At 34.2% G+C, this 15582-nt stretch overlaps 1 protein-coding gene across 1 annotated transcript; it reads right to left on the reverse strand.

Annotated features, from left to right (window-relative positions):
• Positions 1-5792: 5792 nt before the first annotated feature.
• LOC147068317 (nucleolar pre-ribosomal-associated protein 1) lies at positions 5793-13388 on the reverse strand. The gene is made up of 3 exons (XM_085953308.1): positions 13113-13388; positions 8015-12806; positions 5793-7341 (listed from the first exon to the last, which is right to left on the reverse strand). Exons 1-3 carry the CDS (start codon positions 13324-13326, stop codon positions 6300-6302), a joined length of 6048 nt encoding a protein of 2015 aa, XP_085809434.1. The 5' UTR covers positions 13327-13388; the 3' UTR covers positions 5793-6299.
• Between the last annotated feature and the right edge of the window lie 2194 nt (positions 13389-15582).

The raw sequence follows: 15582 nt of genomic DNA on the forward strand, positions 1-15582 counted from the left end.
CTCGCGAGACAACGACACACCTGCATTTTTACCTGTTTCCTCGCACGACTATTATACAGAATTACTGAGAAACGCATCGAATTTGATAAGTTCGCGTATAAGTTCTATTCAAAAGTGTGTTGGTAAAAGTTTAGTTTGGTATTTACTATTCAAACTAATATGCCGAATAATTACAGTAGTAGGTACATAATAAACTATAAAGTATAATTTGCAGAGAATTGGATTTGATTTAATTTACAGATACATTTTTTAAAGTCAACTATATTGAATAATATATCCCAGCACTTAGTTTCATATCGATTATCTATTATAAAGGAAAATAGATGAGTAGATAAATTGTTTCAGAGACTTTTTACCCCTGTCAGGCCCGGTCTTAGGGCAATTAAACCGATTGGGCCTAAAAGGGTCTCACGCCTTAAATAAAAAATAACAAAAAAAGTTGAATTTATCAAATATTTTAGTTAGTAGGTATAAAAAGTGTGCGTGAGTGCAGTAGAATCGTATAATTCTTGGGAATATCAGGAACGACACGTTTCTAATAAAACTCTTCAGGAACTAAATTGAAAATGAAAAAATTGTTTCTAAAATCACATTGAAAATCATCATATGAGATACATCAAAGGAGATAGGCACAGTACAAAACAAAACAGTTTAGAAAACGTGTTAGACGAATTAAACCGACCAGTCGTGTGGTTAATTATTAATTATTAGATAGTCAAATAGATTTAATTTGAATAATTATAACTAATTTGCAGATAAAAAGGCAAGAAAATATCTTAATTAGGTAATTAATTAATTAGTTATGTATCTACATACCTACATAGGTATACACCACAATTATTATTAACAAATTATCCGGTTGGAATCTAACTACATTGTTATAATATATCCAGATAAGGCGGCTCTCGTGGTGCAGTGCGTAAGGCGCTTGCCTTCCACCCGAGAGTTCCTGGGTTCGATCCCGGTCAGGACACACAATATGTATGTGTTTTTCTCAAAACCTGGGTGTTCGTGATTGTTCAAATTTACCAACAACCACCTTGTACGAAAAGCAAAGATATGGTTACTAATAATTCTAAATATATATATCTAGATAGGTTGAAATAATAAAGATTAAAAAAAATAGTTTTGTTCGGGTATTCATACCGATAACCTCGTTAACTTATAGGACGTAGGTAGTAGTGGCGTGTGGTGACTTTTGCTTGTAGGAATACTGTACTATATGTTACATATTATTATCTATTTACGGTTTTGTATCTTGGCATGCGGCCAATGAAGTGGTATAGTCTATCTCAATGCTGTGGTAATGCGTTGGAAGTTTTTTCTTCTTCCACGGCGCTATATCCCGGGGTGGGATTTGGTCTCCTCCACAACCGCTCTCCACTCACTCCGGTCTCTCGCCACACTTCTACAGTTACAGGGTCTTCTTATATGAAGCCAGTCCTCTTCTACGACGTCAGCCCATCTCCTTCTTGGTCGACCTCTGGGTCTCTTCCGTTGGGGTAGCCTCTTCGTCATGATCCTTAGCGCTTTAACTTCAGGCATTCTCTTGGAAGTTTTTTATATTCTAAAAATATTTTCTTAAAATTAATAGTAGGTACCTAGCTATAAGACTTTTAGAAAATTTACCATACCATTGCACAATATATTACCTATATAATATTATGTATTGATTATTTGTCAGAATGCTCCATATCTACAGCATTTATGGGCAGCACGCCACTGGTAGATAGGTACATATCGGTTTCTCAAATTATCAATTAATTATGTATCTAATGTTAATGAATTAATAAAGGTAGAAGATGTCCGAAAGGTTGGCCCAGAGGCAGCTGGATTGAATAAATAGTATATAAGAGTGCACAGGACCGAGAGGAATAAAATCAGCCTAGATAGGCCATTATCCAGCAGTGGATCGATCCAGGCTGATTGATGATGACATGATAATATGATGTGTTATTCACACAACTATTATTGTTGTGGCATGAATCGGTCCACTTTAACATATATTTTCCCAATCAGATTCTACTTAGCCTAACCATTATCAATCAACTTACTTTGGAGTTTGGGATAGTTAAGTTCGATAATATTCAGCAAATTGTGTGAGTTGGTATACTGTATTTTAGTAAGTAGGTAGGTACGTACCCCGCCCATATCCGGGTAGAAACATTTGCATAAGTAGGTATTATAGTTGGTTTAATCTTTAATACTTTGGACGCTGAAGACGCACCTGGCGCGTAATGACCAGGCGGCCGATCGATGTAATTAACGTGCATTTTGAAGGTGGTAATTAAAAAATCGTTATCTAGTCAGCAGCGAATGAGTATGTCAAACCACAGTAATATAAAAGTATTTTCGCCATTTACCATTTTCGCGCCTAAGGGTCAAATCACACGACGCTACAAATTCACACAGCTGTGGTACAACGCCAATCTAGTCTGATTAGGATTAGACAAGAGCGGAACATGTAGGCCTCCGCAGAGTGGAGGTTATACTGTTGTACAATGATTTGTTGTTGGCCATTCGCTCAATCTACTGTGTCAAACAAACATTGAAACTGGTCCTTAAAAGGTAGATATCGATTCTTTTTGACCGATATGATACCAGTATAGACACTTTTTCCATAGTTGGAAAATTTAAGGTGAATGTTCCGATTAGCAGAGGCACAATTTATTCATAATTAACATTTTTAAGTATTTTAATAACCAAAACATAATTTTAAAACATTAAATTTAAAAGAGAAAGATTATAATTATAAAAAATCTTATGCAATGTGAATACTTTAAAGTTTAAAGTATCCCATCCTCAATTTCCTTTATGCCAACAGAGAACCTAGCGGAAAAATACGATGCTTGCAATTTTAGATTTTTTTTTGATAATTTACAATTTCAACTGTATTAATTATTAATAAATATGTATCTGAAAACATTAAAAAGATTTTTTTGAATGTCAAAGATAAACTTACAATAATTGTAAAAAAATGTGATTTTGTCACATAGGTTACGTTATTATTACATTATTTTTTATGGTTATATTACCACGTTTTTCTTAGCTCGTATTCTTGTTGTTTATCCAGTACAAATCTTGCAATCGATTTTTAACTAACTTCCCGACTAGCTAGACATTTTAAACTTTTAGAATATATCAGAACACAATGCCAATGCATTCTTTTAATACTTTTAGCCATCTTTAAGTAGAATTGAATTCATTTTCAGTTAATTCTGTTTTGTGTGAAAAGTTATTTCGGAAGAAATCCGTAATCCAATCCACTATTATTGGTTGCTAAGGGGGTGGTCCTAGCAACTAAATTATTAATATATACGTGCGTTACTATGGAAATCAAAATGACATTTCAGTATTCTACATTTTGTTTGTTTGTTGCAAAATAGCAGAAAAAATGATTTGTTGACAATTGCCTTATTTGTCCTAAATTATTAATACATAGAATTGTTAAGTTTAAGTATATGATTCAATAGAAAATTTAAAAGCGTGGTATATAAAAAGTTCTTTTTATCTTCTAATTATTTATTATTAAAATTTAGCTTATCAAGTTTTCAAATTTTCACCGTTTAGATTTTTGACAAATTAGTTTTAATATTTTTTATATCTTTTTTTAAAAACATCCATTTTTATTAAAAAATATAAAAGTGTACAACTTGAAATCCTTTTTATTTATATCAAATCGAGCTTAAATATTGGGACCATACCTAAATAAGTAAAAATAAATTTAATAAAAATAAAGTCGCGAGCCATGGTTTGCCGACCACTGGCCTAGGCCAGCGATGGCAAATACGTGACACGCTAAAAGTTTTCGATGGCACGCCAAAAAAATAATTCCTTTTATTTTTTAATATTCAAAACGATTACGCCAAAGTTTCATTTTTAAATTTCAAGATTATTTCAAAATCACATTAATCGTCCAATAATAGGATTTCATTTATTATTCATCAACTGCTATGTTCGAAAGTTGGTACTACAGATTTAAAAGAGATTTCCAAAAAGGCAGCCAGATTATAATTTTATAGTTGCACGCGACTTGCACAAAATACAGTTCAAAAAACTATTAAATGACGTAAATTGTCTATTTGATATTTAATGTATAACAATGTGTGTTGGTTAAACAGGGCCATTCTCTTGGAAAAGTTTGTAGAATGTTTGGAAGAAGTACGGTTACCTACATGTACATTCAAAGACTAGAAATATGTTGACAAAGGAAGATTCAGCAGCAATCAACGACATATCCGCCTGATATAAGAAGTCTCGCAAATAACATAAAACAAAAAACCTCAAACAAAAATTAGTTATTAATTAGTGTGTTATTAAATGTTTTTATATTCCCTTATTTTCTTTCATTTTATGCGTATTATTTATTATAATAATAAACAATATAGTTACCAGTGTACTTAATTTTTTTTTATATTCTATAAATATGATTTAGAATATTTAGATTATATCAAACCTACACCTTAAAAAGAATGGCACACGCCACGAATTTTAAAAAAATGGCTTGTTTTGGCACGCCGATCAAATCCTATTTGCCATCCCTGGCCTAGGTTATCGCCATTTTCTTTTATCCGTATCATAATTCCAGGTCTGGAGGTAACTAATAAAAATGAGAAAATACAATTTTATTAAACTTTAAAACAAAGTAAGATTCCCAACTTCTGAGCTGTATTTTTGAAAATCGGACAAGTAATATCATATAAAAACTGTTACCTATAGATTAATTAACAAGCAAAAAACTGGATCAAATCTGATTTTGAAAAGAAAAATTTCGAACAGCTTGGCAGACCAAAAAATTCTCTCAAATTGAATAAATTGTTCACAAAAAAATTCTAATTCGATACCCATCAAAAATCCAGAGATGACCTTATCAATATGGACGTTGTTTAACCTGTTTAAAAGTAAATTTAAAAAACTAACCAATACCACCTGCAACTTGTATTATTAGTTCAATGAAAATAAATAAATATGACAAAGTTTAGTGTGCACTATTTATGTCGGATCTCCACCTTTCAGCATTGCATTATATTGTGACCATTCAACATTGGAAGAAGGTTGCCAGAATCTCTTAGTAATTATAATCAGTATCTTTAGAATTATCTGAAATGTGTAAATCTTACCCATTTTTTGAATAATAAAATGCCTAATTCCTGTCAAATTTGGGATCACAGAGATTATCAATATAATTTTTTATTGTAAATATTTCACTATAATAATGTCGACATAAATTTTACTAATGGTTTTATAAATGCTTTTAAAAATTAATAAATATAAAAAATCTTAACACCACTTCACATGGACGTACTGAAATATGACTATATTCTAAAACATTAGAGCGAGAGGTTTAAAAGAATACTTTTATGTAATAAAAATACTTTATGCAGTCATCAAATGTTTAAAATAAATATAAAGGATAATAAGGCGTTAAAATTATGTAAATAGATTATCTACAACGTTTAATACTTTGGACGCTGAAGACGCACCTGGCGCGTAATGACTAAGCGGCCGATCAATGTAATTAACGTGCATTTTAAAGGTGGTAATTATAAAGTCATTATCTAGTCAGCAGTGAATGAGTTTTAAGGAATGTCCAGGATCATGCTTTGAAAATAGCATGAAAGCTCCATTTTGACATACGCTGAGCATGTGGGCCGTTAATTACATTTTTTTAGGTTTTTTTGTTTTATGGCCGATCTAGCTCAGATGGTCAAATTATTTTTCTACGAGATTTTATTAATCGGAACGGCGCTCCTTAATTACTAACTTAATTCTTTTCAAATAAAACACACTCATTCATAGAATTCATAATAAACAATTTATTTACACATTCTCAGTATGTTATAAAACAATATTATAATTTCACACATATTAATACAGTACAATACGTTACCATAGAAAGCGATATGAAATCAGGTAGTAACAATATTCAATATTTCATTAAAAAAAACATAAGGGCTTTGTATGAAACGTTGGTCATTGTACAGGTCGAATTTGATGCGAGGAGTAAAAGGTGTGACATTAATTCATAAAGAAACTCTAGAAAAATAGTGATGTAGACATATTCACTTAATATTCACTATTATAGTCCCCACAGCCTAACCTGTCACTTCGCAAATATGAATAGCATTGTCACTTTCCTTCCACAGATTCTTCGAAATAACATTTTATAGTATTATTATTTGATGCTGTTAACTTTAACAAACGAGAGATAGAACAGTCGTTTCGAAAAATAACACAGTATAAAAATTTTAGTATAGGTGTACCCTTATTATATAACAAGCTTTCATGGACATCGGCATTTATGACAGCCAGTTTACAGCAATTTCATGTAAGTACTGAGATACAACCCCACTGTCAGTATTATTATTACTAAGTTTTAAAACAATTTGAGATGTAACTACATTGTTTGCCTTCTTATTTTCAACAGCTTCCATTAACAATTTAAATTGTTTGCATTTAGTTAATACATCACACTGTTTCACCAGTGTTAAAATTTGTAATTGTGAAACGTGTTTCAATGAACTTCTAGATATTTTACGAAAAACATTCAAATACGTTATTAACTCGGTCAATGTAACCGCGTGTAGGTTTTTAAGTAGGTCCAACAATAGACATAGAATTTCACTGTGTAGAGTTTCACTTATTTTAAAACATTTATCGACAACCATATCAATTTTGTCATTGTTTGTCTTACTCTCTGATGGTGACAACACTTTAGGAATCGATTCACACAATAAACTCAACCATAGATTAGAGATTATTGCTATAGCCATAGATAAAATGTTTTTAGTGTCTGTATGAATGTACCGGAAAGTATTGCTCAGCCAAGGGAATAAACCATAACCTTCAGTTAATATTTTGGCAGCTTTCGGAATGCAAATTGAAGAATTAATAACTTCCAAGAGCAATATTTTAGTAGGAATATCTGAGAGATTACTCGAATAGAAATCTAGTATTATTTTAAATGCAACACTTTTTAGGAGGACTTTAATATCGGAAAAGTTTTTAATACCGTCCCTTAGGATTTCGAGAATCCAAACACGACGCTCCATATACTGGACATCGGTATTGTGAAAAAGGTCGAGAAGATCTGGCACAACTGTGAAGTTGATGTACTGCTTGGATATAACGAAACTATTGATCGGTTTAAACATGGGATCCAAGGGTCGAGTCATGATAAACGCAGCCCTTGCAATAAATAAAGAGCCGATGGAGGGCAACTTTGGTCTCGGGGAATCGAGCATTTTCAAGTCTTCATCTGATGCAGTAACAGCTGATTCCATGCTGCTTTTCAGAGTATCAATAAATTGCGTCCAGATCAATTTGTCATTTTTGTAGTACCTAGAAGGAAAAAGAAGACGTTTTATTAAAAAAAATTGGTTGTACATAATTTTAAAACAATCTAAAAAAAGGTTATTTATAGCTAAATAACACGGATCTGCGCAGAAGCACACTTACTTCTGTGCGCATAGAGTAGGTGTGAAAATGCTGCGTCTGTGTATGAAAAGTCTGTTTTACAAGATACAATAGTATAACAATAGTTTTACAATGAATACCCCATCTCGATTGGGATGTTACAAAAAACCTTTACAAAGACAACCACATAAAATTATTGTTTTAATGTGACCGAATATTTTTATTACATAATCTCGGTAGAGTGTTTACAATCTGCTTGTTAGCTTGTTCGATGATTACACTGGGCGACTTTACAGGCAGATTGTAAATTCGCCAACAAAAGTAGCTCAATGTAATTGACGCTTTACAAAAAATTACAATAACTAAAAAATCAATCATTTATGGTGTTCTTCAAATATAAAAAAAATAATTACTCATTTAGATGTAAATAAATAATCTAAATGTCATTTTGTATTATCTGTAATTTTCATAAAATATTAAATACTAATCAAAATTAACTAGGTATTATAATATAATCTCGATGTGTTTGTAATGGTAGGTACATTAAAAAAAACATGTTACAAAACTGTTATGGAATAACAAAACATTCATTACTCACATTTCTGCCTCCAGATGAGAATAAAACCGGTGTAAGACATTGAATGCCGCAGCTCTGATCAACGGGCAGTCGGAGGAGAGGGCGGCTAGAGGAATGGCGAGTACACCGCAACGGACGATTCTATGGCATGACACGGCAGAGCCCGGAGACAAGATAAAGTTCAATAATGGCAGCAGAAACACCGGATCGTATACCTCCACATTCTCAAACATCGAATGAGAATTATTTGCAAATTCAATATCCGTCATTACTTTTAGAGACTTCATATATCTATTTATGGCCATTTTTTTATTAAAAACAAAGAGGGAATCATCATTATTAGATTTTTTTCCAGGATTATTAGCATATCTATTGCTAAGAACATAATCGATTGTCTGCTCTGTCAAATTTTTATTATTGTCCGACGATTCGGTGTGTAACACACTTTCTTCTGAATTCAATTTAGCGTGAATAGGAAACATTTTTACTGTCAGTTCTATGGTATCCTTGTCCAATAAATTTATTAGGTGATTAACCGTTGGATTACTCCACAGAGAGGATTTTTTCCGCTTACTTCTGACGGCATAGTGATTCGCTGCCATGTCTCCCCACAAATATGGCTGGTATTCCAGCATCGATTGTCCATTACTCTCGTAGTATCTCAATAAACATAATATAGTCTGATCGCTAGTAGACCTCGTCGCGTGGTAGGAGCTCAGATACACAGGAATATGAGCGGACTTCATTACATTTCTATTATTGCTCACCATGATATAAAGTAATTTTACCAAAGGCGTTTTTACATCACCATGGCGGCTACTCAACATGATATTAAGAAATTCCGAATGAGAGGTCGTCATTTCAAAAAGATTTTCAATATCAGAATCATTTTCTGGATAGATCAAATGAATTAAACGCGAACTCAAATGAAGTAGTGAATATTTTTTAACATCACCGTGATCACCATCAGCACAATCACTCGATGAGGTTCTTAAATACAATTTGAGAATGGATTTGAAGAAATTTTGCCAAATAGAACTCTGCCGAACTTTGGAAAATTGTTCATTGTCTGCTGTTGCTTGTTTTTCATTATAGATAGACCAATTCAAAAAGTTTTCCAGCGCCAAATATATTTTAGCCAATTTTTCATACTGCGGTGTATCTCTTTTCATGGATATATTTGCCAACTGAAGAATATTCAATAGATAGTTTTCCGCATATGACAAATCGTCAATATTTTTGAATGTTGTCTTAAGAAACAGGGCTTCTAAGATTTCTATATGAAATTCCTCCATTGAATCAAACTTATGAACTTTTTTCATATATCCTTCGCATTCTGTCACATCCATGCATCTGTGAATGAGTTGCACAACTACTTTATAATTGTCTTTATATATTTGTGTAGCTTTCTGCGGTTTCTCTATCAATTTTTGAATATTAGATTTGTAATGATGATAAATGGCATTAACAACAGTGTCGACAGAATTCATCTTGGAATGTTGAAACGCAGCTAGGGTTAACGGAAGAACCAACTCTCTTTTGCCAAGAACCTCTTCTTTAACAATATATTCATTGAACTTAGGTAATAAAGCTTGGTTGACCCTAAGTAAAAGAGCACTTAATCTTGATGTAAATTTGCTGACATGCTTCACAGAAAATGTCGCTTTAAAGACACTATGAGGAATGCCATTAATAAACTCTGGATAACAAATGAGATAATTATAAATACTTTCTTCAAGGTCTGTTATATTAATTACCAAATCCAAATCGCAGATAATTTTAGAATACAAATTAGCAATCTTCGTGATGATTTCTGTAGAAAGCCTATTTGATGTCTTAATTGCTTGATTAATCACATAGCATATTATAAAAATCCATGATGACGCTTCATTTTCATCAGAAACCATGCAAGAAACATTCAAATTTAAAATTTCTGTCAAAACAGCAGATGCGTCAGAGCTACATAGATTTATAAATAATAGAACATTGCTTAGATTATCAAACGTAACACCTTTTTTGGATTTATTGCTCTTTTTTATTTGTGTCATAAGCGACAAATATGTTTTGTGCCGGTAAGGACTCAAAGTATGGTATAGTGATTTTTCATCAATACTTTTAGTAGAGCAAAACTTTAAAATGTCCAAAGTTAATTCAGTCAGAAGCTTCTGAGATTCATTTGTCTTTTTTCCATATGGCGTAAAATTATTTAAAACAATTTCATTTGATAAAAACAGTTCGACCATAGACAAAACTTCATCGGCTGACTGGCTGATATTATCAATCATTTCAAGGACGCAGTATAACGCCTTAGTAGCATTTGATTTTTTAATTTCATCAAGAAAACCCAGTAAACTCTGTTGAGTTGTATAAAATAAAATCAAGTGAAACCACGATGTGATTTCAGTGGGATCTTTAACATCGTCGAGGACTTCGTAAATATTTTCAAGATTAATATATTTTCTGTTTTCTTCTTTCTCGGTGACTTCTTTAAAGTTGAAGACATGGCTTGGATTTAATTCTTCGTCAGCAAGAAGAGCATGACTTAATTTATAAAGTACTGAAGACTTGTCAATTATTTTACCAGGCAACTGTATCGGATTACCTGTCCAACTCGAGATATATTTCTGTACGTTGTTATCTAGCTGATAATCGTCTAAGACTCCCAATATATTGTGGACAGATTCCTGATAGTGAAAAACATTTACAATGAAATTATTAATGAACCGATCCAATTTTTTATCTGCAGTCTTCATTCGATACTTCATTAATCCCAATAGGAAATGTGTAAAACTGGGCTTTTCTTGGTAGAAATTGATTTTGTCCTGGTATGTATTATTTTCAATGTTTTCAAAGAAAATATCAAAATTAATGTCAACATTCATAGCTTCTTCTTTCCGCGGCATTGTGTGTTTGGCAAGAATAATATCATATTCACTGGACGCTAAATAAGTCCTCTCCACAATGTCAACCATAGTAGCTGTTATTTTATTTTCATTTGTATGGCTAATGGTTATAGTATGAAGTATTAAATCAATTTCAGACCTGTTTTTATCAAAGATTCCTGTAGTGTCAAGAATGTTGTGCAATACACATTTTGCTTCATTTGAGACAGAAATATTGTCACTAATATATACATCAAACATGGACAGTAAGATATCTTTGAACAACGGTTTTTCTGGAGAAAAGGCATATTTATCGGCACATAGTAAAAATTTAGTAATCTTCAATTTAAGTTCTCCTTTGTCAATTTCGTCAATTGTTTTCATTTTGTCAAATAACCTTTTCGAGTCTAACATTGTCGATAGCGGATCAAACGAATTCGGTAAAATATCATTGTATAAAAGGAGTAAGTCCAAAATATTTATTAAAAATTTGCTCTTTGTAGGGGATGGAATTTTGAAGGAATCCGTATTATCAGCTGCAGACTCATTTACAGTATTATCCAAAACCGAATGAAGAACAGTTATCAATACGTCAGTCGAAGGAAAATGCTTAGGAATAAAATCTTCCAATCGATTCTTTAAAACCGGTTTGACTGTATTATATTGTATGTCAAACTTATTGAGCAACTTCAAATAGGACTTCACCGAAGATAACATAACGTTTAATAGTAAAACAATTTCATTCCTAATGGAATTATCTGCGGTGATAAGAGATCCTGCTGACATTTTAAGTATAGGTATTGGTAGATAGACATTTCTCACAAAATTTGTTATTTGGATTGGCCTCAAATCGCTCATTTTATTTAAAACACTTTCAGCTGGCAAAGCTTTGAGTAAATTTTTCACAAATGTGACTGTCTTATACCATTGCTCAGATATTCTAGGTTCGAACGATTGCTCAATTAAATTTTTAACAGGTCTGAATAAATCTGGACAGCTAGACACCATTTTGATTATGAGTTGTCCTACTCTTTCATTATTCCACGGAGCTTCTAAAGACTCTATAGTTTTCCATAAAAATTGACTTGTAGGGGTATCTCCAGTACCCAAAGTCTTATCAGTAAAATATATTCCATGTTTGTGTGATGTACACAAAATAAGTAAAACTTCAGAGACTGAGGTTTCAATCTCATTCTTTTGATCACTCGCAATAGCCTTCTCTACACTGTGACCCTTCCAGTTAAACAGTTTAAACATACTTCCCAAGACATGTTGATTGAAGGTCCTGATCTTAATTGTTTTTGATATGTCAGTATTGTTTATAATACTGCTTTTCAATACCTGTAAAATGTTCAGTATTGTTTCAGCTTTGTCTTTAAAAAGTTCAGGAAAGATCATAGCCATTAAACCCTGTTTATCAAGTAGTGTTTTTATAAGAGGCGTGTTTCCTTCTATCAAAAAGGCCAATATGAAGGAAATAAAACTGCTACGAACACTTTCATTCTCCTTGTGACTCTGATGTTTGACTAAATGCGCTAAAGTCTTTGGTTGCAGAGTCAGCTGATTCAAAACTGTAAACCCCAACTCTATATTGAAGCTGACGATCACTTCCAGCAGTTTCAATGTATTTCTTTGCTGTTTAGCATTTGATTTATCATTGAGCATTACATCGATGGTTAAAACATATGAGCTTAAAAAATATCTGCATGTTTCTTCGGCAGATTGCAACAGTTGAGGCGATGACGATTGTATTTTTACCAAAATCAAACGGAGTAGACTGAAGACAGAATTTGCCAAAAGAGTGTTCTTTTTGTTCGTTTCGTCCAACTGATTTAGAATTTCATTCAGATTGCCACCATTTTCCAAATACAGCGATATGTAGTCAACGGAACTGTCAGTTTTTGTGCAAACATGTAGAAACTGATTGAGACCTAGAAAAAAGAAAAATAATATGTTTGATCCACGTATAGGTACACGACCCATATAAATGCATGGAAATAAAGAACACACCCGTTGTGGCACTGCTAAAACGGTAATATCCTAGGCATATTAATTCTATCTTTAAATAGAAATTCTCTATAAAATATTAATTCATTGCTAAAAGGTGGCTATATAAGCATGACATAAGAATAACCTCAAAATCCAATAAAAGTTTAAACAATTGCCTACATTTAAAAAACTCCATATGATTATGAAACAAGTCACTATATTAAAAAATAAAAGATCCATTTACTCACTGACTGACTGTGCCTTTTTAGAATTGATTTCTTTACGGAAATGTTTTATATCGAAATCGGGCTTGTGCTTTGGTTTTTTAACTGTTGGTGTATTATCAATTGTAATGGTAGTTTCACTCTCTGGCTCTTCCAGTTTAGTAATCTTTGCTTCGGGCGAATCACTTTTCTCCTCTTCATTTTTCAGCTTCCTTTTACCCTTATCTTTAATTACCATGTTGACAAAACTACTAGCTTTTCAAAAAATTACGCTGTCAACAGATTATAACCTAAAACGTCAGAAGCACATTGCTTAAAATGTTGTAATGATAAAAATATATAATCCGTTTCGTGTGCAAAATATTTTTAACCGTTTAAACCTCTTTTTTGTAAATATAGCTCCGCAAACATAAATTAAATTTATAACTTTAATGATAATATTTGATACCTTTCTTATGAAAATGAATGGATAAGAGTTAGCTATGGTCATAAACTTCTGATTATTGTAGCTACTACATTGCGTTATATTAGGTATATTAATTTCAGTTCTGTCGCCTATCTTTTTCCCCACATAAACACATTGCTGAATTATTCAAAGAGATTGGACTCCTCCCTTTGGAGACAGTCTAATATCTTTGGAATTATTCGAATTTGACTTTGAAGTCCTTGAGATAGGGTTTGCTCTTTCTTCTTCGCGTGAGGTTATATTCTACTAATTTATTTTCCTTTTTCTTGTCGTTGGTCATTCCTCCCTTTTTATTTACTGGTCATACCCGCGCGACTATTTTTTATGTAGGGAGTTTGGGACCCCTTTGTCTTCATTCTGGATTTGGCTTTCTTATTGTTTACATGTTGCGTTTGACAGTTCATTACAGGAAGAAAAGTTCAACGTACGAGCGTCGATTAAGATGCTGATGTTTGAGGTATCCTCGTTACGTACCATATGTCAGCAGGGGGGCCGGCAAGGAGTGGCACAATGTCCAAAAAACAATTCTTGGCGGCCCCTACGGTCGTAGAGTTAGGTCTAAATGACAAGTTGCGTCGGTGCGACCACTCGTCGTCAGCTAACCATCTGACGGAGAGGACCATCGCGGCCCTCCAGAATGCGATGTTTTCCCAACGGGACAGCTTCTGGAAGGGTATGCAATGGTTAGTGGATTGGGCAACCAATCCTCAAAACATCATAACAGCGATGGGCCTGTAACAAAAAATCAAAGAGGGTTTTGGGGACAACGCATAATAAAATTTGCGAGAACATGACTCAGATCCTTACCGGAAGGATACCTTCATTCGGGAGGCACTATCAAGAATTCCTCCGAGCTCAGAGTCCCGAAAGGCCCTCGAACTCACATTATGTCCGGGGTACTCCCAAGGGGCGACGTCCTGTGGGAAGGGAGTTCTCCTTCGGAGGTACGGGCTCCACCAGGGATCCATACTCTAAGCGGAGGTGACCGCATCTGGACGACCAACAACATTGGGGGCAGCCTAAGAGACTTTCGGGGAGTCTGGATGGCGTAGTGTACCACCCCCAACATTGGTAAAAATAATAGCCATAGCCCGCATACCTTTTGTGCGGACACCACCATTGGTAAGTCCTTCTTTACTTTTACGGAAAGAATTTCAAACGCAACAATCAGCAGAGGTCACTCTCGAGATCGAGGACTTAAAGAACTCAGTGGTTCTAGAAGAAGCGGGTCCAACCCCCAGTTTTCTCTCAACCCTTTTTCTGATCAAGAAACAAGACGGGACCCTATGCCTGTTTTCAACCGAAAGCGTTTGAATGCGTTCCTACAGCCAAAGCCATTCAAACTAATTCACCATTACGAGGTTCCAGCCGTCTTACAAACAGAAGACTGGATAGTAATCATAGATCTAAGCCAGGCGTACCTCCAGGTACCCATGACTTCTCAACATCGTCGATTCGTTCGACTAACCTACCAAGGAGAGCTCCTACAATTCACGTGTCTCCCGTTCGTGCTGTCAGCCGCTCCGATTATGTTTGCATCCCTGACCAATTGGGTCGCCGAACGACTACGAAAGAATGGCTGAGAATATTCACTTACCAAACGACTTCTTAGTAGCCAACCAATCCGAGAAACAGTCTCGGTTCAGTTGGTATACAGGATAACCTTCCTACAGTCTTTAGGGTGGTTAATAAATATTAAAAGATCCTGTCTGAACCCAAACCAACAGTGAGGGTTCCTGGACATCATGTGGGACACACACAATAAGCGGAGGTTTCTGTCGCCGGAGAAGTGTGTAGCACTCCGTCACCATCTGCTAATGCAGCTACAAAAAGGCAGTTGGTCCCTCAGACAGGCACATATCCAATCCCTTCTGATGGCAACTTCACATCCTACCTCTACGAGGAAGGTTGCATTGCCGATGGCTACAACGCTCCAGTCATCAATATGGCCGAGGTCCCATCCTCGCCAATTGATGACAATCCCACCACAGGCCCAACAGGACATCATGTGGTGGCCCTAGGCGATAG

Source organism: Rhyacophila brunnea, unplaced genomic scaffold, assembly GCF_057557595.1.
Source record: "Rhyacophila brunnea isolate RB1 unplaced genomic scaffold, BYU_Rbru_1.0 scaffold_3, whole genome shotgun sequence".
In the NCBI taxonomy this organism is placed as follows: domain Eukaryota; kingdom Metazoa; phylum Arthropoda; class Insecta; order Trichoptera; family Rhyacophilidae; genus Rhyacophila; species Rhyacophila brunnea.